The following is a 26,146-nucleotide window of genomic DNA, read 5'->3' as shown; positions in this document are numbered from 1 at the left end:
AACGCAGAATCATAGATAACGACCATATCTATCAGATTGCTGAATCTGGACCAGATCAGATAATTTTTATAGCCAAAAGACTCAAATTAATTTGCACTGGCTACGCAGCGCCCGACGTCACGCTCAGACTGATTTTCTGTCTCTCTCGCACGCACTCTTTGTCGTGTCGTTTAATATTAGCAGCGTCTGCCGGAGGAAAGCCATACTGAATTAGTATCGGGTATAACTGTAGAGTTGCGGTGTCCGCAGCAACTTGTAGTGACGCTTGAACCAGCTACAAAAATATTACTACAACAACAACAAAAATAAAAGAACGGAAAAAAAAAACTAATCAAAAATTTTAAATCCAGGGAATATCGTAATTGCGTTTAGCGCCCCTATTGCTCGTGATCGACGGGTACTTTTTGGGCAGACGGTCGGACTCGGGAGAGAGTCGGCCGCGGTTATGTTAACTCGAGGGAAATGGTGGTTGGCACTTTCGCTGTTAGGAGGGTTCGTGAATGCAAGTCCAGCTACGGTCGCTCTTTTCGATTTTGGGCCCCACTTCAGAAGGTAGTGTTTGTGGTGGAAAGAGGAAATATTAGCGGAAAAACATAACTAAACCTCGCGCCAGTGCTAAATCAAAGAAAAAAAGACAAACAAAAGAATCGTGTTGCTTTCAAATTATACCATAAAGAAATCGAAAAGAAATTTGCCACCCCAGTAAGGGGGCGTTCCATTCTGACCCCACGCCGGAGGCAAGGCATCCGAAAGTGGTCTCTTTTTTTTGTTTCGGACGGCCATTTGCAAGTTAATATAACAAGAGTGCCAATCGCCACATAGCGGTAAGTTGGACATTGGGGTTTAGGTGTCGCTAGGTAGTGTTAAATGGAACATGGGTTTTCTTGTATTACAGAATTGGCACGTTGTGCCAAGCAGATTTCCAAGGGATAATAGCGGAAAAAGATAATTGGGATCGATGACCGAGCCGGCCGCAGCCACAACCAGCTGGCCATAGAAAGGGAAGAGAAGAGACTGCGCTCCCGAAAAAAAAAAAGCACAAGAACCGATCGAATTCGCCGCTGGCGCAGAGAAGCGCAAGGCAGAGAGTCCGCCGCTCCAGCTGTGGGTCCGACTCAGTGCATCAGCAGCATCGTCGGCGCCGGGAAGCTGCGAAACTAAAAGCGGAATATTGAACATTTTTTTTTGGCCCCCAAGTTTTTTTGCGTAAATATCTTGCCCTCGGCCGACCTGGCTTAGTGAAAAAAAAGTAGAGGAAATAAAAACCCAGATCAAAATTATACCCATGAGCCAATAGGCAAGGTCTTAGTGAGTACGAATACAAATACCTTGCTCCCCTTTCGGCAGTGTAGCGCCGTTAATTCAGTCTTGCTTTTCTTTTCCCTTAAACCGTAAGGGCTAGCCCTATGTGGAGCCCAAAGAAAAGAAAGGCATAAGGGAATAGAAATACAATATCAATGCTCAAAAGCAAAGAAAAAAAGCAGTCCCCCGAAAGCCTCTGCGCGCCTTGTTCTTTCTCTTCTTTTCTCTTTTTGTTGTTGTGCTCTCCCAATAAAATTACATTTACAGCAATTATAGCAAGCGGATCGTCTTCGACAAAAGCGCTTTTGGAGATGGATGGCACGTAAGTGAAAGAATATTGCTTTACTCTAAATAAATTGCATGCATGAGCGTGAGAGAAGGAGAGGTATAGGAAAGAAAGAAGGGGAGAGGTAAAACAGTTGGGCAGATCCACATGCCGGAAGAGATAGCAAGAACAGTAACCATGGGTTTTTTGTTGTTGTCACAAATGCTCTGTTAAATTTGTATGCCAGTTTAGCGGCTACCTCCTATATACATATACTGTTTTTTTTATTATATACACATTTAATTCTTTTTTTTTCTATTTAGTTATAATTCTTCTATTTTAATTATTATTAGTATTATTTTAATTTCCAACCTGGAATATTCTCGCATCCTGTTGTTCGCTAAAATAGTTATTGAGTCAATTGGGAGTTTAAGTAGAGTAGGGAAATGCCCCTGTGTCAAGTAATAAATAAGTTTTAAAATGAAATCGATAATGAACTAAATTATTTTAGGGCGCCATGCCGAGTGGATTATGGAAATGAAGTGAGTCTGGGGGATTTAGGGATCATCGGCCACTAATATGGCTTTGCGGCCCAGATGGTCAAGGTAGGGTGAGCAAAACGCTGCTACACCTACAGCTACTCAGCAGCACAACCCGTACTTCAGCATGTTCTGTTTTCTTTGCAGAGCAACCTCTATGTGTGCATAGCTTGTCACTCTTGGTAGTTTCTTTTCTGTATGGCCAGTCCGATCGATCATGTGTTAGGGAGGAAAACCGCACGCGAAATCAATATTATTATATGTATCCAATGCGAGCAGGTAGCACAGTGGTAAATCCTCACCCCCCCTTGCCGACGACAAATAGAAGCCGGAACCAGCGCGTGCTCCTCTGGTCGCTACAATAAGATCAGCTCGTTATGATAGCGTATCGCTATACGTTGTATGCTACAAACTCACAACGTTCCCCCTCGTTTATTTTATTATTTATTTTGAGGCGGCGGTATAGCACCCAGATGATGGCGCAGAGAGGGATGGCGACGACGAGGGTGAACAAATAGGAGGCGGCGCTCCTTATCGTCATCGTCGTCGATGTAGTTTGAATTTTGTAGGCTTAACTCCCGTAGGAACGGCAAGCTTAGCTTTTCCTTGTGTGCCGTTACGTTTATTCGAGTCATCGCCGGTACCACCGCCTTTCTTTTGGAGTCGCCGAGGTGATTCACGTACCAGGTCCCGTTAAACGAGACCCGGTGGGAATACGTAACCAGGTACGATCCCGAGATTGCTTGGGTGGTCCCCGCCTCATCTACAACGGTGAACCTTGCGTCGTTGACGATGATGGTGCCGTGGTCCACCACGACGATCGGATCCAAGTGACCGGGCGAAGTCGCGCAGTGCGCGACGGACCCGGTCACCATCTGCTGAGCGCAGGTGATCCCCTCGCGTTCTCTGCAAAACGTGGCGCCGATGGTGGCTTCGCAATCCCCGATGCTGAGGGTTTGGGGCCCGCATTCTGCCACGATGTCTCCCTCGCTGAAATCCAGTATCTTGTTCTGATGTTGGACCGGGAAAATAAGCATTTTCCTACAGACCAGCTTCGGTTGGGGAAACTTGATGAGAAAGTGGAGTAGGTCTGCGCTCTGGAAGACGCTAATGTTTGACACTTCTAGTAGCTCCACTAGGCTGATGTTAGCGAGGTGTTGCTCGCCCAATTCCTTAATGTCAGCGCCGTCCAGAAGGGCGGGGCTGATCACGTTGATCTTGGCAAGGGTTAAGGCCAGGAGGAGGTCTTCCAGATCCGTTATAATGATCCTGTTGTCCTCCTTGGCGATGTGGTTCACGAGGCGGGTCAGCTCGTTGATTCGGGTTTGAATCCTGGAGTTGATTTCGTTTTGGCCACGGCTGGACTCCGCCAGCTGCTTTTGTTGGAATTTGACCTGCTCCCAGTCGTCGAAGTCGGGCGTTCCGGCCACTACCTTCAATGCTGTTCCGAGCAAGTTTATACTCCTTGTTCCCCGATGGTGGACCCTTAGCGTGGCCACCAGGTTCTTGATGTGGTCCAGGTCGGCTGCTATCACTTGCGCCATCCGGTCTAGGCTAAACAGCTCCGCGGCTTGTTCCGTTTCGGCGACGTAATCTTCGTATGAAGTCACGTTCGTAGTGTGGTGCAGGTATCCGTGGTTGGCCCAAATGATGGCGTCCCCGTCCGCTATTGGGATATAGTCCGCGTTAGTGTAGTCATTCAACTTGACCAGCGCGCGCGTCGAGGTTAGCAGAGTGAGGAAAATCAGTAGGTCCTTCATGTTGTATGGTTTTGCGTTATCTTCGGATGCGTTTGGGTTGGGATCGATTCGACCGTTCGGCTGTGGTGGCGGAATGGCACTGATCGGTGATGGTGGGGTCTTGGACTGCCGGAGACGCTTGTCGCGGGCTACGCCGTCGGTCGACCTAGTGTCGGTACTTTTCGGGATCCGGGCAGTCGTCGCTTGCCTCGCTCGGGTTTTTCCCCGGCACGGTCGCCCCTTCCCCCCTTTTCCCTTCGTTTCAGCCGGTACCTGTGCCCCTGTCGTGGTCCGGCGCTTGTTCGGCGGTACCTGGGTTGTCCGCCTCCCCGGCACGTTCGTCGGGCTCGCGGTCGTGGAATTCTCTCAGATCGTTGATGTTGGCGACCTTCCGTTTCCGGCTGCTCGGGTGCTGCAGCTGAACGATGTTTGGCAACGGGAAACCCTTCACGCGATAGGGGCCGTCAAATTTAGGGGCCAGTTTTGCCGCGAAGCCTTCGGCGGCGTTTGAGAGGTGATGCTGCCGTCCAGTACTAGCGAACCGACGCCACTGTCGTCGGCGAAGGTTGTAGTGCCTCCATTGTTCTTGGCTGGCCCTTTGAATGTTGTCTCTGACGATGGCGAACACTTCTTTTAGCCTGGCGGCCTTACCCATAGGAGTTTCCTGGGCGCTTCCCGTCCCCGGCGTGACCTCGTCGTATAAGGCGCCGGGCAGTCGGGGCTCTCTTCCGTGTACGAGGAATGCCGGGCTGAAACCGGTAGTCTCCGAGACGCTCGAGTTGATCGCCAGCGTCATTTCTGGCAAGAGTTCGTCCCACGTGTTTTGGTGATCGTCCACGAATTGGGCGATCATCGTCTTCACGGTCCGGTTTGCCCTTTCCGTCGGGTTCTCTTGCGGACAATAGGGCGCGGTGTGTTGGAGTTCCACGCCGGCGGTGTGCAGGAAGGTCTTGAACGACCGACTGGTGAACTGGGTGCCGTTGTCACAGACAAACAGCTTCGGAACACCGAAGCTACTCAGTATGCGTTCCCTGAAAGCTCGTTCGAGGCTAGCCGTCGTTGCCTTCTTAAGGGGCACCAGTTCGACCCATTTGGAGAAGGTGTCAAAGAAAACTAGCAGGATGGCGTTCCCCCGTTTGGATCGGGGTAACGGTCCGACGAAGTCGGCGCACAGGGTGGCGAAGGGTTCCTCGGCCTTGCGAGTGAGCATCCTGCCCACTGGCAGCTCACGCAACCGCGGATATATCGCCTCACGTCGCGATAAAATCCCGGCCAATAATACCTCTGGGATATCCTCGTGATAGTTTTTCGTACGCCGAGGTGGCCTGCCGTCGGTTGGTCGTGGCACTCGCGGAGGACTCTCGCTCGGCAGTCCTTGGGCACGCAGAGCTTCCACGGCACGTGGTCGTCATCGTCGGCTCCGTGCCCCAGGTTTCGGTAAAGCTGCCCGTTTTCGTACGTGTAGTCCGGGTATTTTTAGGGCTCGTCGTGAACTTGTTGGATCCTTCTTCTGAGCCACGGGCAGGTCGTGCCCTCTTCTTCGACGCGTGAAAGGGATTCCAAAGGTTGCCTAGAGAGCGCGTTTGCGACCACGTTCTGGTTGCCGGCCCGATAATGTACGTCGTATTGGTACTGCTGCAGCTCCAGCGCCCATCTCGCCACTCTCCCGTAAGGGCTCTCAAGGGTGTTTAGCCATTTCAGCGCGAGATGGTCGGTCACCACGTCGAACCGGTATCCTTCCAAGTAACAGCGCAATTTCCGGATTGCCCATATGACGGCCAGGCATTCCTTGTCGGTGGCCGAATAATTCTCCTCTGCCTTGTTAAGGCGCCGGCTGACGTAGGCGATGACGCGTTCCTTCCCTTCGATCTCTTGGGTGAGGACCGCGCCCACACCCACGTTGCTCGCGTCGGTCTGCAGGGAGAATTTGACGTTGAAGTCCGGGCAGGCGAACACCGGGGCGGTGGTGAGTCGCATTTTGAGTTCGTCGAAGGAGTCCTGTTGTTCCTGTCCCCATGCCCATGCTCTCCCCTTCTTTAGTAGCAATGACATCGGTTGCACTATGGTGGCGAAATTGGGGACGAATCGACGATACCAGCCCGCCATACCTATGCATTGTCGCAATTCCTTCAGGTTAGTGGGCGGTCTCAGGTCTTTGACGGCCGCTATCTTGTCAGGGTCGGTATGAATGCCTTCCTCGCTGACCATGTGACCCAGGTATTTTATGCGGCGCTGGAAAAATACGCATTTGTCTGCGTTGATCCGCAGATTGGCCCGGCGCAGTCGCGAGAAGACTCTCTTGACGTTGCGCAAATGTTCCGCGAAATCCTTGCCGACGATGACGATGTCGTCCAGATACGCGAAAGCGAAGGGTTCCATGTCTGCGCCGATGACCGTGTCGAGGGTACGCTGGAACGTGGATCCCGCGGAATGTAACCCGAAAGGCATTACCTTCCACTGATAGAGGCCTCTTCCGGGCACCGTGAACGCCGTGGCCTCCTTACTGTCATGGGCCATCGGTATCTGCCAGTATCCATTCTTCAGATCCAGCGTGGTGATGAACCGCGCGTTTCGGAGTCTTTCCAGTATATAGTTGATCCTCGGCAACGGGTATGCGTCCGGGACCGAATGTTCGTTTAGTTGTCGATAGTCCACACACATGCGCCACCTCCCGTCCTTTTTGCGGACGAGGACAATGGGGGCGCTGTGGGGACTTCGCGAGGGCTCGATCAGGCCTTCTGCTATCAGCTGGTCGACCTGCTCGTCGATGATCCGACGCATAGCCGGGTTCTTTGGGTAGTACCGTTGCTTTATGGGACGCTGGTCCCTCATAACTATCGTGTGCTCCGTGAGGTCCGTGGTCCCTCGGAGGCCTGCGAGCTTCGGCAGCTCTTCGTCCAGGAATTCCTGGATTTGCGGCGCCACGTCGGGAGGCCAGGGGTCGGGGACTCCGGCTGAATACATGGGTTGTGTCGTTCGGCGTGATGCACGAACATGCGGGTCTCGATGATGCCGCTAGTACTAGACCAGTGGCTCGTTCGGGTGACGCAGATTTCCGCTCTGGTGCCTGCTATAGTGAAACCTTCGGCGACGCGGGGAGGGTGGCTCCGGCAGCGCCCCGTGCCGTTGGTGCTGATGAGTTGATCTCCGGCCACGGGCGCGTCGGGGCCCCGGTCGGTGTCTCGAGTGGCTGTTGCTCCTATTCCCGGTTCTCGGCTGGGAAAACTTCGGGCAGAAAGGACGATTTCGGATGTGGGAGTTTCCGTTATCGAAAGGGCTGCGTTACCGCGCTCGCTCGCCGGGGCGGCTAACGTGGTCGTTGTATTCGGCGCTGGGCCGCTGGACGATTGTCGCCGCCGTGGGGGTTCGATCGTTGCTCCGGGCTCTCCACCACTCGTCGAGGACGTTGGACCGGGGGTCCTGGTGGGTCTGTTCGCGTCCCTTGTTGCCTTACCCGAGATTTTGCCCTGGTTGGGGTCAGGGCGTTCCGTCGGGGTCCTGGGCTTCGTGTTCCTGATTCCTTGTTTGCGTGGCGTATCGTTCGTCGCCTTAGGTTTCGTAGGCGCGTGTTCCGGGTTGTGCACCTGGCTGGCGGTAACTACCGGTGTATTTGTCGCGAGGCGACTGTCGCGGAGTCGGAGGAGGGTGGTGCCACACTGTATCGATGTTTCGATGGCGCAGAGGAAGTCCGTCCCCACGATGACCTGCTCTAGCATGTTTGGTAACACTAGGAGCGGTATCTGTACCTCGCGTTTGTCCAGTTTAACGAACGCCAACAGAATTTGCGTTATTTCGCGTACCGACCCGTCTGCCAGGCGGATCTGGACGCACGCTTCCCTGAGGCCGGCGTCGTTGCCGAGCTGCCGGGCGAGGTTAGCGCTGACGAAACTCCGGGACGCCCCGGTATCCACAGTGGCCTCTGTGGCCCGTCCTCCTATCGTCGCCCTCGCCACTATCCGGCCGTCCTGTGTCTGTAGTGGGTGGCTTAGTTCTGGGTTTAGGGAGGCGTCGTTCCCGGCTGTTCCCGTGCCAGTCGGGGACGCTGATCGTTTCCCGACGAGTCTTGGCGGCAGCAATCGATGGCCTTACGCCTCGCTTACCGCATTCCCAACAGAACAGGATAGAGGGGTTGGTGCAATTGTGGGAGGCATGGCCGGCTTCGCCGCAGCGGCGACAGGCCATCCGTGGGTTGGCGATGGGGGTGGTGACCATGCGGTGAGCGACTTCCGGCGCTGGAGTGTCGGGTCGGTTTGACGATGGTCTCCTTGCCGGTCCTGCCGTGTCCCATTGGGGCTTCCGAAAGGAGGTCCGGTTTGCTTCGACCTCGTTTTGCGTCTGGTGCGTCGTCGGTCTAGTATATCTTGGGCCGGGCCGAGGGGCAGTGGGAGCAGTGGGGTTATTCCGCTCTTGGATGGATTCGAGTTCCGTAGCCTACATAGTTAGTTGGGCCAAACTTCGCAGTTCGTGTCTTCGCACGTACAGTTGATATGCCGGCAGAGTATTATCATAAATCCTGTTGAGCTCTTGGGCATCATCGTACCCGGCGTGGTGCCTGAGCAACCTGAGCTCGATTATGAAGTCCTTGAATAACTCGCCCGTCGCTTGCTTGCGGGCTCGGATCTGATTCTCTAACTGTTCGAAATCCCGCGGCGGGAGGAAAAAGGACAAAAATTCTTGCCGGAAGTTGACCCACGAGGCGCCTTGCAGCCTGCTGGTGCGGAACCAGCGGTTGGCACGGTCGATAAGGATTTCCGCCATAGCTCGAGGCAAGTGGTTGGTGTCTATCCCGTACGAAAGCGCGCGCTCTTCCAACAGCTCGATGAAAGACAACGGATCATCCTGTCCGTCGAATTGGATCCCCCACCTCCTAATCCGTTCCGCCATCTGGGCAGCTTGACTGTATCGATGGGCTTCCAACGCGTCGTTACCTCCCCGGGGTCTATCGCTTTCAGGGAGGAGCCTCCTCATGGGTGAGGGGCGGACCTCTGGGGACGGGGGTCTTGGGGGGGCGGCTGCGGTCACCACGATGGGCGTGCCGGTTGGTCTGCCTTCGGGGGCCCCAGGGATCTGCAGACCGCTTTTGGGGTCTGCCTTCCGTCTCTCCGCCTGCCCGGAAGTAGAGGGTTGCGGCGACTTTGCGCGTCCCGGTGGTTTGGCGTATTGCCGTTCGAGTTCCGCCAGTCGAATCCAGGCCTCTTGTTCGAGGGGTCCTTCGACCAGCGTGGCGAACCTTTTCCGTAGGTCCTCAACTGTCCCTTCGCGGTCGAACCCGAATTCTTCCGCGAAGGCTTCCAGTTCTTCCCGGCGGCGCTTGTGGATCCAGCCGGTGCTGACCCCGGATTAACGGTCAATTCGTCCCCGTCGTACTCACCTGATTGTTCCCCCGTATAGGGCTCCATGCTTCTCTTGGTCGTTGCGTCGCTGTTCCTACGGACTGGTTGAGCGTCCGGGATCTTGAGGTACTGTGTTCCCTTTTCTTTTCACTGTCACTTAGTACACGTACACGTAGACTCGTTCGCGATCCTCACCGTTAGAATTGTGGGGATTTGAGCACGGTTACGCGCCGCGGTAGTGGGGTGGGCTATCTTTCCACCTTTTTTTTTTGGTCTGTCTCTTGCACTCCTGACTGCCGTGGGTTTTTAATCCACGAACCCCTCGTTAGAGTTTCCTTCGGGTCCCTGCTCGGGCGCCACTTGTAATGTCTCCTCTTCCAGGCTGAGGTAAGCTCAGTCATGTCCAGGGGTCTTCCTACAAGAAATTTGTAGTTCGCAGGAACTCCGAAAGGGGGGTCGGCTCGTCTTACTGGGCGGACGGGAGGGTCGAGAAGAAAGGCGCGGAGCGAGGCACACCCGCGTGGGTCGAGAGAGAGGCGGGCGCAGGGCGAAGCACACCTGCGTGGGTCGGGAAAGAGGGGTCACAGGGCGAGTCACACCTGTGGGGGTCGAGAGAGGGGCGCAGGGCGTGTCACACCTGCGTGAGGGTGGGGTTTCGAGGATTGGTCGGGGGTTAGTGGAGGTGAGTGTGGCTCGCTGGCGAGTAGTTGTTGGTAAGGGTGACCGGGGAGGGGTTTGGATCCCCAAAAATGACTTACACGGGGTTGGTTCTCGTTACAATAATGATTTATTAGCTAGCTGGTTATACAGGTAATTTGTTACATTGAATATTTTTTGTTGTTTCGTCACGTTCCCGGAAGGATTCTTAGCTTGTATCTTAGTTGTCACGCGGGACAACGTCTATTCTCGGCCCGGGTCTCCGCGTAAGTGAAGTCTGCTCGGCACTTGCGCGCTCGGGAAAGGGAAAGACGCGGAGCGTCCCGAAGCCGCGAAGGGAAGGGGCGGGGGTTCTTATCGGCTAGTCTGTGCTTCGGGAGCTTAAGTTTAGAGGTGGGGGTATTGTGTTGGCCCGGTGGGGAGTTGTCACCGGCTAACGGTTCGTGTCTCGGGAGCTTATGGCTAAACGCGGGGCAATGTGTTGGTGTGGGGGGCGTTCTTACCGGCTAATTGTCAGTGCTTCGGGAGCTTTTCGTTAGAGGTGGGGGTAATGTGTTGGTACGAGAATGTGGGATTGGCTGTCGTGAAATGGTAGGCGAAACGATATGGGGAATGAGTTTCTTTATTGGTGGTACATTTATTGTATGCATTCTCTGTTCTTAAGGCTAAGTAACGATATATTTAAGGGAAACTGGAGATATAACGAGGGGGAACGTTGTGAGTTGCTGCGGACACCGCAACTCTACGGTTATACCCGATACTAAGTCAGTATGACTCTCCTCCGGCAGACGCCGCTAATCTTAAATGACACGACAAAGAGTGCGTGCGAGAGAGACAGAAAATCAGTCTGAGCGTGACGTCGGGCGCTGCGTAGCCACAGAAAATTGATTTCTTGCTTTTGGCTACAAAAATGATCCGATCTGATCCAGATTCAGCAATATGATAGATATGGTCATTATCTATGATGAAATTTGAGATACACGTTTTATAGTAAGATCTAACAGAAGTGCGGATACCAAATTTGGTTACTCTAGCCTTAAAAGTCTCTGAGATTTTTGAATATCCCCAGATTTTCGTCCTTTGCGGGGGCGGAAGGGGGTGTGGCGAAATTTTGAAACAAACTCGTCTCGGTCCGATATATTAGGAGTGTGGATACCAAATTTGGTTGCTCTAGCTTTTATAGTCTCTGAGATCTAGGCGCTAATGTTTTACTCTAAGCAAAGCCGCCTATGCTACGTGTTTGTTAGAGAGACAGGGCGAGAAAAAATGAAATTGTTTTCTTGATGCTGGCTATAATAATAATACGATCCAATTCAGATTCCGCAGTCTTAAAGATATGGTCATTCTCTACAATTCTACGTTTTTGGTTTTCTCATATCTTTAAAATTGTGAATGCCACAGATTTTCGTCCTTTGTGGGGGCGGAAGTGGGCGGGGCGAAGTTTTGAAATATTTTTGTAGCTGTGACATATCACAGTCCACAGTCTGGATCCAAAACATCGTTGCTCTAGCTCTTATAGTCTTTGAGCACTAGGCGCTGAAGGGGACGGACAGACGGACGGACGGACAGACGGACAGATGGACAGACGGACGGACGGACAGACGGACAGACAGACAGACAGACAGGGCCCAATCGACTCGGCTATTGATGCTGATCAAGAATATATATACTTTATGGGGTCGGAAACGATTCCTTCTGGACGTTACACACATCCACTTTTACCACAAATCTAATATACCCCAATACTCATTTTGAGTATCGGCTATAAAAAGGGGAAAAATGAGGCGGTGACGATCCCGCGATGTAGCGCGCTGTGACGAACCTTCCTAAGGTTCGTTACAAGGCAATGACTGCACTCTACACATGCAAAAAAGCTATTGGGCTAAGATGGGGTATGATCCCAAGCATAGTCCAATGGATATATCAAGCTATAGTTAGACCAATACTACTCTACGGAGTTACGGTGTGGTGGCCGGCCCTATCAAAAAGGGCGATCACCAAGCAACTGGGCAAAGTCCAGCGGACTGCCGCCCTATGCATCAGCGGAGCTCTTCGCACCACCCCAAATGATGCGCTAAATGCCATCCTATGCCTACAGAGCCTTGACCTCGCAGGAAAGGAACGGGCAGAAACAGCAGCAATACGTCTAAGAGACTCAGATCAATGGGTGACACAGTGCATAGGTCACTCAGCCATATTAAATAATAGCAGTACCGTCCCCACAAAAACAGACTACCAAGTTCCAAGAGAGTACACAGACACTCCCTTCGACACAATCATCCCTCACAGAGACGAATGGCTCGAGGGACTCCCAGGCCCAGATGGGGCCATAAACATCTTCACAGATGGATCAAAGCTGGACGACAGAGTCGGAGGGGGAATCTACTCTGAACAGCTAAACATAAGGCATTCCTTCAGACTCCCAGATCATTGCAGTGTCTTTCAAGCGGAAGTCATAGCAATCAGGGAGGCTCTAGACTGCCTACAAGCGTCACGGCAACCAAGCTAAACATTTATAGCGACAGCCAGGCTGCGATCAAATCGCTAAGCGCGATTTCCTCGAACTCGGCCACCGTGGCAGACTGCCGCAAATCTCTGCACGAGATGGCTCAGCAATTTGCTATTAGCCTGATTTGGGTCCCGGGCCACCGGGACATCGAGGGCAACTGTATAGCGGACGAGCTGGCCAGATCTGGCACTACAATCCCCCTTCTCCAAGACAAGGAGGATATCTGTATGCCAATGGCCACCTGTAAGCTCATTATAAGGGAGCAATACAAGCGACTAAAAAACGATATGTGGCAAACAGTGCCACGATGTCGCACAACTCGGCAAACATGGCCGACCATGGACATGAAGCGCACCTCCGAGCTCCTCAAGTTAAGCAGGAAAAGGTGCAGCGTAGTCACACGTTCCCTCACGGGACACTGGCTAATAGGTACCCACGCTAACAGGCTGGGGGCCCCACATAACGATTTTTGTCGTAGCTGTAGAGACGAGGAAGAGGAGGAGACAGTGGAACATCTGTTCTGCTCCTGCCCAGCTCTCAGCAGAAGAAGGCTACAGCACCTGGGCTCAGCCTTTCTACACGACATCTCAGAGATGTCCAAACTATGTCCCAGGAGGATAGCGAACTTTGTGAGAGCATCTGGATGGAATAATTGCTGACAGGAAGTCTCACAAGGCGGGAAGGAAATGATCCTATGCGGTATCACAACGGGCCGAAACCGGCCTAAGTGTGACGGGTTCCGAGCGAGCGCGGCAGCCGCCTCAACCTAACCTAACCTTGCGTCTGTATCCGCCCCGTTGACCGACCTATTAAAGCCGAAGCAAAAATTCGTGATGACAACAGAAGGCAAGGAAGCTTTTGAGCGGTTAAAGGGCATGCTTTGCAGTGCTGCGGTCTTGCAAAGTCCGGACTTCAGCAAACCATTTTGGTTTCCGGTTCAGTATCCAACACAGAAGAGGGAAGCTGAATGTTGTTCCGGATGCCTTGTCCAGGGTCCCATATGACCAAGTGGCTGCAGTGGATTTCAGCAATGAGTCAGCTCATTTCAAATCGGGAGAATATTAGGAACTGATGGAGGGAATTAAGAGCAATATGGCTCAACTGCCCGACCTTAAAATAGTTGATTCTCTGATCTATCGGCGATCCGAGCATGGAAAAGGAGACATCCTTAACGACGCGTTTGCTTGGAAGTTGTGGGTACCCAGGGGGATGGTCAAAGAAGTGCTAAAGAGAGCACACGATGATCCGCTGGCTTCCCATGGTGGAGTCCACAAGACACTCGAGCGGATCCGGCGTTATTATTTCTGGCCCGGACTCGTCAATGACGTAAAAGACTACGTGGCAGCCTGCGAGCAATGTAAAATGTCAAAAGCTCCAAACGCTCCGTTACGTCCACCGATGGGAAAAGCGGCCGAGTCGCAAAGGTTCTTCCAGCGTCTCTATATTGATTTCTTAGGTCCGTATCCTAGGTCTCGCAGTGGAAATATAGGAATTTTTATTGTCCTGGACCATTATTCGAAATTTGTTTTCCTCAAGCCTGTAAAAAAATTAAATGCTGATGTTGTGCTGAGGTATTTAGAGGAGGAGTTATTCTATACTTTCGGAGTTCCAGAGGGAATTGTATCTGACAACGGATCGCAATTTCGATCCGAGAAGTTTCAAGGCCTGCTCAGAAGGCATCGAATAACGCACACGCTAACAGCTGTCCACGCTCCCCAAGCCAACGCTTCGGAGCGAGTCAACCGTTCGGTCATCGCTGCCATTCGGTCGTATATTCGCAGTGACCAGAAAGACTGGGATGAGAGTCTTAGCAAAATATGCTGTGCGTTGAGGTCGGCGGTTCACTCAGGGTTAGGATCCACGCCCTACTATATGGTTTTCGGCCAGCAGATGGTGTCTTCAGGCGCAACGTATTCTTTGCTGAGGAAATTGGGGATGTTAGAGGACAAGGCAGCGACCTTCACACGTGAGGATTCATTGGATATCGTCAGAAAGAGAGCGTGTGAAGTGATGCGGAAGCAATGGGAGCAAAATCGACGGCATTATGACCTGAGGGCACAGGAAGTATCGTACCAGGTGGGGCAGGAAGTGCTACGGCGAAATTTTAAACAAAGCCATTTTCAAGCCGGCTACAACGCTAGGCTAGGGCCAATGTTTCTTAAGGCGCGAGTTAGACGGAAAGTGGGGAACTCGATTTATGAGCTGGAAGATCTGCAAGGAAAGCTCATCGGAAGGTACCACGGGAAGGATATCCGGCAAGTGTAGCTACAAGCCAGTCAGCCTTGTGGATTCCTCAATTCAGGCAATATCCCCAAGACTGACTTTGGCAGGGGGGATTTTGTAAGAGGCTTGTAGCTGAGCTAAGGGCGAAAACTAAATGGACCGCCAACGGCGTTGTATGGGCAGCCATAGTCTCGCTGCTACAGGGGGTTTTGGAGTCAGGGTCTCTAAAACGGTGCTCTGAAAGGTTGGCTCCCTCTGGGGGTGAGTTAGTGCTGATGGCAGTTGAAGAGAAAGAGGAGAAAGCGATGACATTCGAACGTCATCCAGCGGATCCGGCCGGTCTCATAGTGGATGGGAGCGTGTCCATCTTCCTTTTGGAATTTGGATGTCGAGCGACCAACATCGCCCCGAACAGGCTCAGCAAAAATCATTAAGGAAAAAGTTCCAAAGTCAAGAAAAGAATATTGTCAAAGCGCGAGTGGTATCCAGCAGCAGCAAAGCAAAAGTCGCGGGACTAGGAAAACTGAAGCTAGGTCGGCCACTGGGGCCAAGATTGACGGGTAAGAGGAACAAAAAGTGGGATACCACAGATCTTTCGGGGCCGAATACGATAGACGGTTCTTTCTCCCTGCACTAGATTTGGCGCCTAGCAATTTGGGCTGGCGAAGCAGCGGCGCTCCAAGCAGCTGATCCGTCGCAGCACAGAGCGAGGGAGCAGAGACGCAGAAAAATTCTGAGAGGCTCGACCTTCGCGGGCAGCCGGATCGACGTCGGTGCGGCGGCGGCCACAAAGCGGGACGGTCGATAATCCGCAATAGCGGAAAGTTCAGCAACCGGCGAAATACGAACGGAGAAAAAGGAGGAAAATCGCTCAAATCCTACCTAAACGTGCCGTATGCCAAATTAAGTTAACAAGGCCCAATTAAGATCCGCAGTTTACATAGTGAAGTAAGGTGTTAGTGTGTTGTTAGAAAAAATAAAGAGGGCGAGCGGAGCCAAAGGTGATGCGCGCATAGGCAGAGAGTGAAAGCGGGGGAGAGAGAGAACACGCAAGCAGCAAAGGCAGAGCCCAATAGGAGAGCGAGCGAGCTATAAAAACGCTGTGGGTAGATGAAGGTGTGTGATATTGATTCGTGCGGGTGTATTTCTGCTTTGAAGTCCGGATTCTTTCCCCGGGGGGGGCTGGTGTGTGGGGACAGAAACGTGTCTCCAGTCGGGGCTCCGCTGACGGTTCCTTGGTGCCGGTGCTCCGCTGACGGTTCCTTGGTTCCGGTGCTCCGCTGACGGTTCTCGCACCAGTTTTCCGGCCTGGCCAGTACCGGGATGCTGCTGCCGATGTCCGTCGCTTCTGCTGATGTTGATGCCTGCCGCTGATGTCTTGGTGGGATCGTTATCACCACGATCGCCAATTTTGTTTCCTTTTTTTCTTTCAGGGCACGTGCGGCCTCCACTATTCTCCCCCGGAAACTTCCTCCACCTGCCGCTGATGTCTTGGTGGGATCGTTATCACCACGATCGCCAATTTTGTTTCCTTTTTTTCTTTCAGGGCACGTGCGGCCTCCACTATTCTCCACCGGAAACTTCCTTTTTTTCTTCCTCGCCCCGTTTCCTTTTCTCCCACGCAAGTCTGCCACTGCTTCCCAGGATCCACTATAGATGCCGCTGTCTCTTTCTTCTCCAGCCCTGATACCTATCGGCTCTCTCCAAAACCTCCCATAACAACATACATCCTCATTTTTGATATTCCGTCGAATATTACTAGCTAGATAGAATATTGAGCCTTGCCCAAATCATTTTATTGCATTAATAAATCAATTTCCTACTTGACTGGATTGTTTTGGCGGATTTATCGTTAAAATATACCGTCCGACCCTCAGAAATATACCAAAATATACAGTCTCATTTTAAAAATATACCGTAAATATACTAGCGAAATCAAGTTCTATTTTACATATTCCTCGTTTTTGATATTCCGTGGAATATTACTAGCTTGATAGAACCATCAACTCTGCCCAAGTAATTTTATCCGATTAATGAATCAATTTTCTACTTGACTGGCTTATTTTAAATACTTAAATCTTAGCCCTGCCCACATAATTTATAATTTATTCCGTGCCATGTGGTGCGACTATGTTGCTCATTTATCGGAGCTGGTTCACTTATGGATGACAGCTGACAACTCAAGAACTGGCCCATTTCCACGGTGTTCCACTCCAGTTGCTAAAACGAAAACACGAAATTAAATAATAATTAAAATAGAATCAGTGTTTTATTTGGACAATACTATACTACTATACTATACTACTACTATACTATACCATACTAAAGGGCTGGCGAAAAATTATGACTTAAAGATTCACTGCCGCAAGCAAGTCGCTTATTGAATGGGCGTATTGAATGCCAAATCGATTGCTACGCAAATAAAAAATCAAACAAAAGAAAACTTTACAAAAAGGAAACAGCAAAAATGTTAATGTAATCAAATAACAGAGAAAGTGCATTCCGGCCAACAGCAACAATCAAGCTAATGAGGGTGAGGTGGCCACATGTGTGGGCGTGAGTATCGTACGAGTCTGCCAAAAGGTCAACAGAACTAAAGCATGATCCACTTAAACTTACAGGTCTACGAACGTCTCTTGATAGCGCCATTGACATGAACAACCCCCTCGGACCGTGTCGCAGGAGAAATCAATCAGCAGAGCACACAAATGACCAAATCAGAGGAACGGAAAAGCAATAATTAGCAACGTAATTAGTAGCAAGCCCGATATTCTTCCAAAACTTAAGGTCAAAATTGCGCATCGCCATGTTTTCCGAAGCATATGACACCGATGAGCTGGACACCATCGCCGATGTCATGGGACTCCGCTCACAGGCTCGACTAAACACATTTCGCGAAATGTGGTACCACTTATTTCTGTGGGCCCTCTTCTCATCCATTTTTATCCACACCTGTGCCGCCCTCGTGGCGTTTGTCACGCTTCGAAAGCATAAATTCGGTCGATTCTTCTCCATACTAATTCTGGTCATGGGATTCTTGTCCCCGGCTTCTAGTGGAATCATTAGCAGTGCGGTGATTGCATTTGTGCATCGCGCTTCCAGCCTGCCCATGTCGCCTATTTATGCAATGGTCTGGGGTCTTGGACAGACTATAGTCTCGGCGTGCCTGGGCTTCACCCGAATCTTGGCCACGCTCTAGATTATGGTCTGAAATTTCATAGTTCGTCGCTTGCTATTTTTTTTTTTGTAATCATTATCATACTTTTTTTTATTCGTTTTTCGCAGAAGATCTTGAAAGATGCTCGACAACAAATATAAAAATTCATAGATATGCGTATAAGAATATTGTGATTTTTAAATATACATATACTATATACGACCAGAGGAATAATGTAAAATATTTAGCTCTTACTTGTAATATTTACTCTAATTGTACATACGATACCAGCCGAATACACGAGACGATTCTAAAACTAAATCAGAGTATTGGGATTGAATCCCTTGAATTGTACAAAGTGTAAAGTTTGTTGCTGAGTACGTTCCCTATGCGTCGTTCGGTGTGAAGGGGCTGTGGTCCATTACAGCGCTTGATCTTTAAATCAGCTAGGGACTGCACAGCCGTAGGATCATTGGAAAAGTGGTCCAACAGTTTCTTGGGACAGGGATATTGAGATATGATGGATTCGGCCATCTCGAGCGTGACCAGCGGCAACCGATTTAGATGCTGCTGCCATAGACGTCCATAGCCATTGCCCTGCTCGACGCGGACGCACTGCTTCTTGTCGTTGGCCAAGTACTTCTTAAAGAACCCCAAATATTCATCGCGTTGATTTTTAAACGGGGCTTCGGCAATTGCCTTTGTATAGCGTCGGAGCAGGCACAACAGCTCTTGGCTCTCAGGAGCAGTCGGGAAATGCAACCTGCAACTTGTGGCCCAAGCAGGCTCTTTGATCCTTCTGAGAGTGATGCTAATTTGCTTCGGTTATCCAGTGGAGGACGTGGTTCTCCATTTTCCAGGCTTCGCCCAGGCCAGAACCGCTACTTCCGGAAACTATTGTGTGCTGGCCAATACTGCGCTCCCAGATGATGCAGTTTGTGATGGGCAACATGCGAATTTCATACTTCAGATCGGCGGAGTTTATTCGCTGCAAAAGCTCCTGTCCAACCGGAATGTCCACGAAACCCGCGTCTATAACCATACGCACATATTTCTGGCTTTCTCCTGGTTTGATTCGCTTTTGTTGCTCCCGTATCACTTGCTTTTGTAACTCGTCTAATTTACTCGACATTTTTTACAAACAATTTGCGCCATTTTAAGCAAGATTTGGAAAACGATAGTTATCATCGATACGCAATTTCATTGCGATTGTTTTGTTCCGTGCGCGTTTTGGCTAACGTGCGTCACTTTTGGTATTATTATTGGCATTTTTTTCGCGATTTAACTCAAGTTTTTATCTTGTTTAAATAAATGGAGTTTAAGCGTGTATTTGATCGACAAATTTTCGGTCACACTGTTCTCATTGAAAGCAACGCACCAGGGTGACCGTTTCTGGTACTGTGGTTTCTACTTTTCGGCATTTCTTGTTGTTTGTTTCATCAATCTATTAAATTTCATTTTCAACGGTATATAGAAAGTATATTTACGGTATATTTTTAAAATATATTTTGGTATATTTCTGTGGGTCGATATTTTAACGATAAGTCCGATAAACACACTGCAAGGCACGCCACACGTGTTTTTTTTATTTACTGCGAAATTTATTGAATTTTCTCACCAAAATGTATCTCATGTACACCATCAACGAAAGCGGCAACCGCGTCTACACTTTGAATGTAAATGAAAAGTTCTCCAGCTTTTCTAGTATGTTAAACTTATATGTTTCGTTGATATTGCAGAAACGCACTGAAGATGGTCGTCCGACCTTGTCGGCCCATCCAGCCCGTTTCTCTCCGGAAGACAAGTACTCCCGCCAGCGCATTACCATCAAGAAGCGCTTTAGTCTGCTGCTCACACAGAAGCCTGAGCCCGTGTCTTAAGACAGAGCAGAGTTGAATTTTAATTAGGGTACATGTGTATTTACAAATAATAAGTTACAAAATTTTCAATGAACTAAACAAAACGCTTTTAAATACGTCGTTTTAACCCTGCCGTGTAGTCAAACAGTTGGGGATTACGAAATTCTCCACGCATATCCAGCACGTAGTAAAGAGTCCTGTCCTTCACCTTGATTGGCAGTTGTACCCTGACCATTTCACGGGACTCTTGCGCTGAGATGCATTTAAGTGGGACAGTCATGATACGGTTCCGGTTAAAGGGTCCATAGGTAACAAAGGAGATACTCTGACCGCCCTTGTGCAGGATGAGAAAGCGCACGGAACGAAGTGTGAACATCCAAACCGCAAACAGAATTCCGTATCCTTTAAATTTATAAAGACATAATTTGCTTCGAACCACATTATCTGTTTCAAATATGAACCAAACAAAAAGCAGCAAACAGTGATGCCATTCCTGTACTTGTTGTCGCCAAGATTTATGCGCTGAAACCACTTCAGCTCCTCTCCTGGCTTCTCCACCACTGGCGCATCCTTCAGCGTTGTAAACGCAAAATGGGAAAGATAGGTCCAGAAAAAGTTCAGCATCTTGTAGAACTTTGGATTCTCATATTTAAAGAGGATTAAGTCCTTTGGTACGCTTGTGCTCACATCAAACGGCGCAGCTCGAGTGGAATAGTTTTTAATTGCGCCAGAAACCGGCGTTTTGTTAACCACGTACGGAACTGTTAGTCGAAAACATGGCAGGCTGTGTCGTGTCAAAAAACTAGCTCCCTTTCTTAGGGCAAAGTTTATGAGATTACTCATTTTAATTGATATTTCTGGGATTTGATTGGCATTTATTATTATTTTTTTTTTTTTTTGGTTTTAAATCATCTCAAGGATGATCGGAATTTTGATCGTAGCACTGTAGCCACATTGATCAGATACTGGTGATGTAGCTTGGCGAGTTTGACAGGTCGGTATATAAAAAAAAGAGGAAAATTACTTAACTGTTTTAGAAAATAAACTGAAATTACTTTATAACATGATGAAGAAAAAAGGGGTCAAAAGTTTAAGTCAGCAGTTTTGATGAAGATTGCCAGCTCTCTGAGATGTAGCGGCTCTTTTTTTTATTAATAATTGATGTAAATTGTTATAATATTTAAAGATTTTGAATTTCCTTCTGAGCCCGGCAAATCTTTGGCAATCGAAGATCAGCTGTTCGGCATATTCAGTTACATTGCACGTTTCGCAGATATTTGAGTCAATTGCTTTGATTCTGTGTAGGAAGACTTTGTCGTATGTGTGTCCCGTCATACGTCTGTTAATGGTCTTGATGCTTTTAGCATTCGATTTAAGAGAAAAATGCCAGGGTTTACTGGGTAGGTCTGGAAATATGTCTATGAGGCTGGATCCCTTCGTCCTACACTTCGTCCTGTAGTCCTCATTCCATTTGTATACTAAAAAGTTCCTAATTTCTCTTTGAGCCTCCTTGTAGCTGTATTTTATATTTATTGTAAACCCCTCACTTGTACCAGCCTTTGCTGCTATGTCAGTCTTTTCGTTGATGGCCTGTTATGGGCGGTTTTGTAGAGAGCCGATAGGTATCAGGGCTGGAGAAGAAAGAGACAGCGGCATCTATAGTGGATCCTGGGAAGCAGTGGCAGAGTTGCGTGGGAGAAAAGGAAACGGGGCGAGGAAGAAAGAAAAAGAGAGTTTCCGGTGGAGAATCGTGGAGATAATGATCCCACCAAGACATCAGCGGCAGGCATCAACATCAGCAGAAGCGGCGGACATCGGCAGCAGCATCCCGGTACTGGCCAGGCCGGAAAACTGGTGCGACAACCGTCAGCGGAGCACCGGCACCAAGGAACCGTCAGCGGAGCACCGACTGGAGACACGTTTCTGTCCCCACACACCAACCCCCCCGGGGAAAAAATCCGGACTTCAAAGCAGAAATACACCCGCACGAATCAATATCACACACCTTAATCTACCCACATCACACACAACCCACGCATGTATACCCTCATTCATAGCACATCACATAACATCACCACATTTCACACATCTACACCCGTCCGACCCACAATTAAACAATATATCACGATCATATAAAAAAACACCACGATCAAACGTAAACATCAGCAAGCATCAGGAAGCAACAACTTCTATCAAAGGGGGCTGCTAATTCGGCCGAAATAGGGTTTATTTTGTTGTTAGTATTTTTGTGTTAGTATTTTTTTCCTTTATATAAACTTAGATTATTAATTAATAATGTTCAAGTTAAATAAGAAAATATAATGGATATAAAAAGGAACATTTGAAAAGAGTCATGAGTGAATAGAAAACGGTAGTTGGGTGGGACGAGAGCGAGAAGAAGAGCGGGACCCTGAATATTAAAAGGGAGCGAATTCAAAAGGTGGCGCTCATGGAAGGGTGGGACCCTGCTAGGGATAACGAAACCAACTATCCCGCTGACGAAAGTGCCAACGAGGACAAGTCTGTCCTATAAATTAGATTTGTTTTTTTTGTATGTTTTTTTTTTGTTTTTGTTCAATCCGTCTCCTGGCTTATCGGGTCGGAAACACCCCTGACTTCCCCGTGAGCTAGCTGGGAACGATAGGCCAGGGTGGCAAAGAGGCGGATCTTAACAAATGGCGCCCAATGGTAATAGAATGGATCGATTTTAAACGCGAGTCTTAAAGACCCGGTGTAAAATGGAGCCCTGGTAGAACGAAACTCAGCCGGTCCGCGAGCCGGGAATAAATCCTAGCCGTCGTAGCCGCTGAGAGGAGTAGAAGAGAGGAAAATGGACATGGTAGTTATGTATCGGAGGTAGAAGGGAAGGAAGTGTGTGTCCCGAGTTGTGGTCCAGGTATTACCAGGTGGTAGTAGCCTCGTTGTCCGACTCGTGGAGCTCGCTGTCTGGATCTGAAAAGAGGAAGAGGTGCCGGAGGATCTGTCGAGTCGTGGTCCGGGTTATGTCCAGAGGCATTAACGTCGTTGTCCGATTCTGGGGGTTCCACGGTGATCTGAGGGAGGAAACAGCAAAGGGAGTTGGCACTCAGAAAAAGTAAGCGAAGGTAAATAGCAAGGGGAAAAGAAGGGGGTCCGCTCACCTGCAAAACAATTAATGCAGTTGTCTCCCACCAAACAAATTAAAGGTGAATTTTTTGTGTGAAGCAGTTTGGGAATTATATGTTTTTTTTGTTAGTAATTTAGCAGACTATTGGAAAGCCGAAGCAAGAAAACCCAAAGGGAAATCATCTTTTTTGTTGAGGACTGACGATTCTCGCTAGCATTGTTTGGAAGCAATTTTAGAAGTAGGCATTAGGCAAGTCATCGGAAAAAGAGTTTTTGTTTGGGAGAGGAAGTATTTAGTTATTTAGTGTTGTATTTAATTAGGCGATTAATTGTAGATGTAGGTGTTTATTTATTTGATTGAATCAATTTAGATATTTAGATTTATCAATTTATTGATTTAAATTAACCGATTTATGTATTTGAATTTATTTATTTGGTTATCTAAACATTGAATTAATTATTCGCTTATTTATTTATTGCACTATTTATTTATTTGTTTTCTTGTTACGATTGAAGGTATTGAGGATTAAGTAGCCAGGAACTAGGTGTTTAGTGGAGTCGGGTAGTCAGATAATAAACAATCCAATTTATGTATCACCAAAATAGTTAAGTAAATAGGGAATAGACGAAGGAAAGGAGTACGTTAGGAAAATTGGTTGATGAGTGACCCGGAGTGAGTAGCCCAGAGGCACAGCGCAGGTACCAGCCGTACAACATGCCGACGACTCGGTCCCAGGACGGTAAAGCCCGCAGTAGGCCGGAAGGGCCGTCGCAAGTGGCGGAAAACGTACATGCGGGGTTGCACCAGGAGGACCCAGAGACCGGAGCGGTAGGAGGTCAACAGCGAACCCGTAAGGACCTGGTGTTACCGTCCGAGTTAAGCTCAGCCGTGAACGTAGCCTTAGCCCAAGCACAGGAGACCTACCGAGCGTCGCTCGGGCAGCAAATGGAAGCGCTGAGATCGTCAATGCAAGCAGACATGCTAGAGTTCATGCGAGATGTGGTTCGTTAAAAGCGGAGCGAACGGCGAGTGATGCGAATGGAAGGAATCGGGGATCAAATGCAATCAGTCTGGGAGGAGGTCAACAGGAAGCACCCGCGAACCAGCAAGCACATCCAACGCACTTATTCGTGGACAACCGAACGTTGGAGGCCGATCAGAGGACCCAAGCCGATCAGAGACCCGTGGAGGAGTGCCTGTTCAACGGGATGGGCGTAGGAGCAAACCCTAACAGGAATCGACCGAGTTTCGGAGAGGCTAGGCAGGAGCAAGTGCAGATACGAAGATGGGGACTTAGCTTCGACGGCGATCCAAAGGGGATGCCTGTGGCGGAATTCATATTCCGGTTGGAGCATCTACAGACGTCGTACCAGGTACCGCGGGCGGAGGTGTTGAAAGCCTTTCACACATTGGTCAGTGGCCACGCAAGGGATTGGTACTGGATGCATGTTCGGACGGTAGGAATGCCGGACTGGCCGAATCTGAGATATGGTCTCCAGCAGCAATATCAAGTTCGTCGGACAGAGTTCGAGCGAGAGCAAGAGCTCAGGGAACGCCGACAACGCCACGGGGAGTCGGCAGACCAGTACATCCAGGAGATGTTGGTGTTGAGGTCGAGGTTGCTGAATCCGTTCTCGGATTATGATCTAATAAAGATCATAAAGATCAATATTAGGGATGCCATTTCGAGGGTGATTTATCCAATGCAGATACCAAACCTACAGAAGCTGCGAGAAGAGTGTGCGGACGCCGAGAAACTGCTGGCGACGCGATGGACAAGGAGCGGTCCAGACCTTGGGGGTAGTAGGCGCAGGGAAGATCACAAAGTGCATGAATTGGATGCGAACACTCACGACCCGGAGGAACAGACCGAGGCATTGAATGCTGTCCATGACGAGGGAACCCGGAGGCGATCGCGCCCAGCTGAGGTGCTGGAAATGCGCTCAGCCGGGTCACACCTATTTTGAGTGTGAGTCGGCCGTGCGTAACCTGTTCTGCTACAAGTGCGGGCTGGCCGGGGTCATCCTCCCAAAATGCCCTAAATGTCGACCGGGAAACGCGAAAAGGAGCACGACGCAATTGGAGGAGTCGAGTTCCACGTCGCCGCGAAGCAGCCAATAGATAGGTCCTCCAACGTTAAATTAGATACCCCTAAGGAAAGAAGTAGCAATAAGAATATTTACACTACCATATATATGGTTAACCAAGCTGTATTACCCGAAGCTAGATGGTCCGAGCGCAAGCCGATAAAGGAAAGGCAGCGTCAGTACGAGCAGGCTAGGAATCGGATAATGGGGGACGAAGTCGCGGAGAGTATCCGAACGAGAGCAGTCAGAGCACAGCGGGCTCGGGACAGGTTTCAGAGGCGCAAGGGGAGGCGGCTCCAGGTGTGTGCAGCAGTCCACTCGGCAATTCTTCAGGATGACAGGCCATTCGCACGAGTAAAGTTGGGCCCGAGGACGTTGATGGGACTACTGGATACAAGGGCATCGGTGAGCCTCCTGGGTAAAGGTGGCCTGGAACTGATAGGAGAATTGGAGCTGAAACTTCAAGACATAAAGAAATTCTCAGTACAAACAGCAGGCGGCACTCCTCATAAAATACTGGGACATGTGTCGACGGTAATGACGTATGGAGGCCAGAAGCAGACCATGGAGTTGTTCCTGTGTCCCTCGCTGAAGCAACCGCTGTACCTAGGGGTCGATTTCTGGCGGAAGTTTGGTCTGGCTCCGCATATAGTAGGTCTAGAACGACACAAGGAATTAGCCGAAATTGATGCTGAGGTGCTGACTAGGAGTAGACCAACGGAACCGCACGAGTTGACGCACACGCAGCAGACACGTCTGGACCAGGTGAAGAGCAACTTCAGGGCATTCGACACGCATGGTTTGGGAAGAACGACGCTCGAAAGGCACGAAATTCAATTAATCGAGGGAGCCGTACCCGTAAAGGAGCGATTCTACCCGGTATCTCCCGCGGTGCAAGAGCTGTTGTTTGCTGAGGTGGACGAAATGTTGCGTCTCGGAGTCATCGAAACCAGCGAGAGCCCGTGGAGCAACCGCGTGACGCTGGTACGGAAGCCGGGAAAGAACCGATTGGCAGACCCCTCTATCAATTTAAATCGATGCCCTTCGGGTTGTGCAATGCAGCCCAACGGCTGTGTCGGTTGATGGATCGAGTAATTCCACAACGACTCCGAAGCCATGTCTTTTTATACTTAGACGATCTACTAGTTATTTCCCGGACGTTTGAGGAGCATATACACCTGTTAGAGGAAGTGGCCAAGTGTCTCAAGGAGGCAAAGCTGACAATTGGAAGAAAAAAATCGAAATTCGGCTATAAATATTTAAAGTATTTAGGGTACATCGTAGGCGACGGCGCACTTAGGACAGATCCGGAGAAAGTACAGGCGATCACACAAATACCAATGCCAAGGAACGTGAGACAAATCCGGAGA

At 49.7% G+C, this 26,146-nt stretch overlaps 3 protein-coding genes, 1 long non-coding RNA gene and 1 pseudogene across 4 annotated transcripts in view; 3 read left to right on the top strand and 2 right to left on the bottom strand.

The window, feature by feature from the left end:
- Positions 1 to 14,909: 14,909 nt before the first annotated feature.
- On the top strand, positions 14,910 to 15,340 carry LOC117194057. Its single transcript, XR_004474730.1, has 2 exons — positions 14,910 to 15,127; positions 15,205 to 15,340. It is a non-coding gene; the product is annotated as an uncharacterized LOC117194057 (long non-coding RNA).
- Positions 15,341 to 17,234: 1,894 nt separating this feature from the next.
- LOC117194157 (transmembrane protein 170A-like) lies at positions 17,235 to 17,949 on the top strand. Its single transcript, XM_033398813.1, has one exon. It carries the CDS (start codon positions 17,374 to 17,376, stop codon positions 17,764 to 17,766), a length of 393 nt encoding a protein of 130 aa, XP_033254704.1. The 5' UTR covers positions 17,235 to 17,373; the 3' UTR covers positions 17,767 to 17,949.
- Positions 17,950 to 18,029: 80 nt separating this feature from the next.
- LOC117194155 lies at positions 18,030 to 19,115 on the bottom strand (annotated as a pseudogene).
- A 136-nt stretch (positions 19,116 to 19,251) lies between these two features.
- Positions 19,252 to 19,682, top strand: LOC117194158 (H/ACA ribonucleoprotein complex subunit 3-like). Its single transcript, XM_033398814.1, has 2 exons — positions 19,252 to 19,400; positions 19,464 to 19,682. The coding sequence occupies exons 1-2, from the start codon at positions 19,347 to 19,349 to the stop codon at positions 19,602 to 19,604; spliced, it is 195 nt and encodes a 64-aa protein (XP_033254705.1). The 5' UTR covers positions 19,252 to 19,346; the 3' UTR covers positions 19,605 to 19,682.
- The window catches only part of LOC117194156 (transmembrane protein 223-like), a 50,765-nt gene continuing 44,235 nt past the window's right edge, over positions 19,617 to 26,146 (bottom strand). Inside the window, exons 2-3 of the mRNA XM_033398812.1 lie at positions 20,045 to 20,458; positions 19,617 to 19,985 (exon numbers count right to left, since the gene is read on the bottom strand). Of these exons, the coding sequence (XP_033254703.1) occupies positions 19,693 to 19,985; positions 20,045 to 20,426 (675 nt within the window). The 5' untranslated portion in view covers positions 20,427 to 20,458 and the 3' untranslated portion in view covers positions 19,617 to 19,692. The remainder of the gene's footprint in view (positions 19,986 to 20,044; positions 20,459 to 26,146) is intronic.

This window comes from Drosophila miranda, assembly GCF_003369915.1.
Source record: "Drosophila miranda strain MSH22 chromosome Y unlocalized genomic scaffold, D.miranda_PacBio2.1 Contig_Y2_pilon, whole genome shotgun sequence".
NCBI lineage: Eukaryota > Metazoa > Arthropoda > Insecta > Diptera > Drosophilidae > Drosophila > Drosophila miranda.
This window is presented reverse-complemented; position numbering and strand designations above follow the sequence as displayed.

Coding starts and splice junctions, on each gene's coding strand:
- LOC117194157 (XM_033398813.1), top strand. CDS start 17,374: ATGTTTTCCGAAGCATATGACACCGATGAGCTGGACACCATCGCCGAT.
- LOC117194158 (XM_033398814.1), top strand. CDS start 19,347: ATGTATCTCATGTACACCATCAACGAAAGCGGCAACCGCGTCTACACT. Junction 19,401..19,463: donor ACCGCGTCTACACTTTGAAT/GTAAATGAAAAG, acceptor TTGATATTGCAG/AAACGCACTGAAGATGGTCG.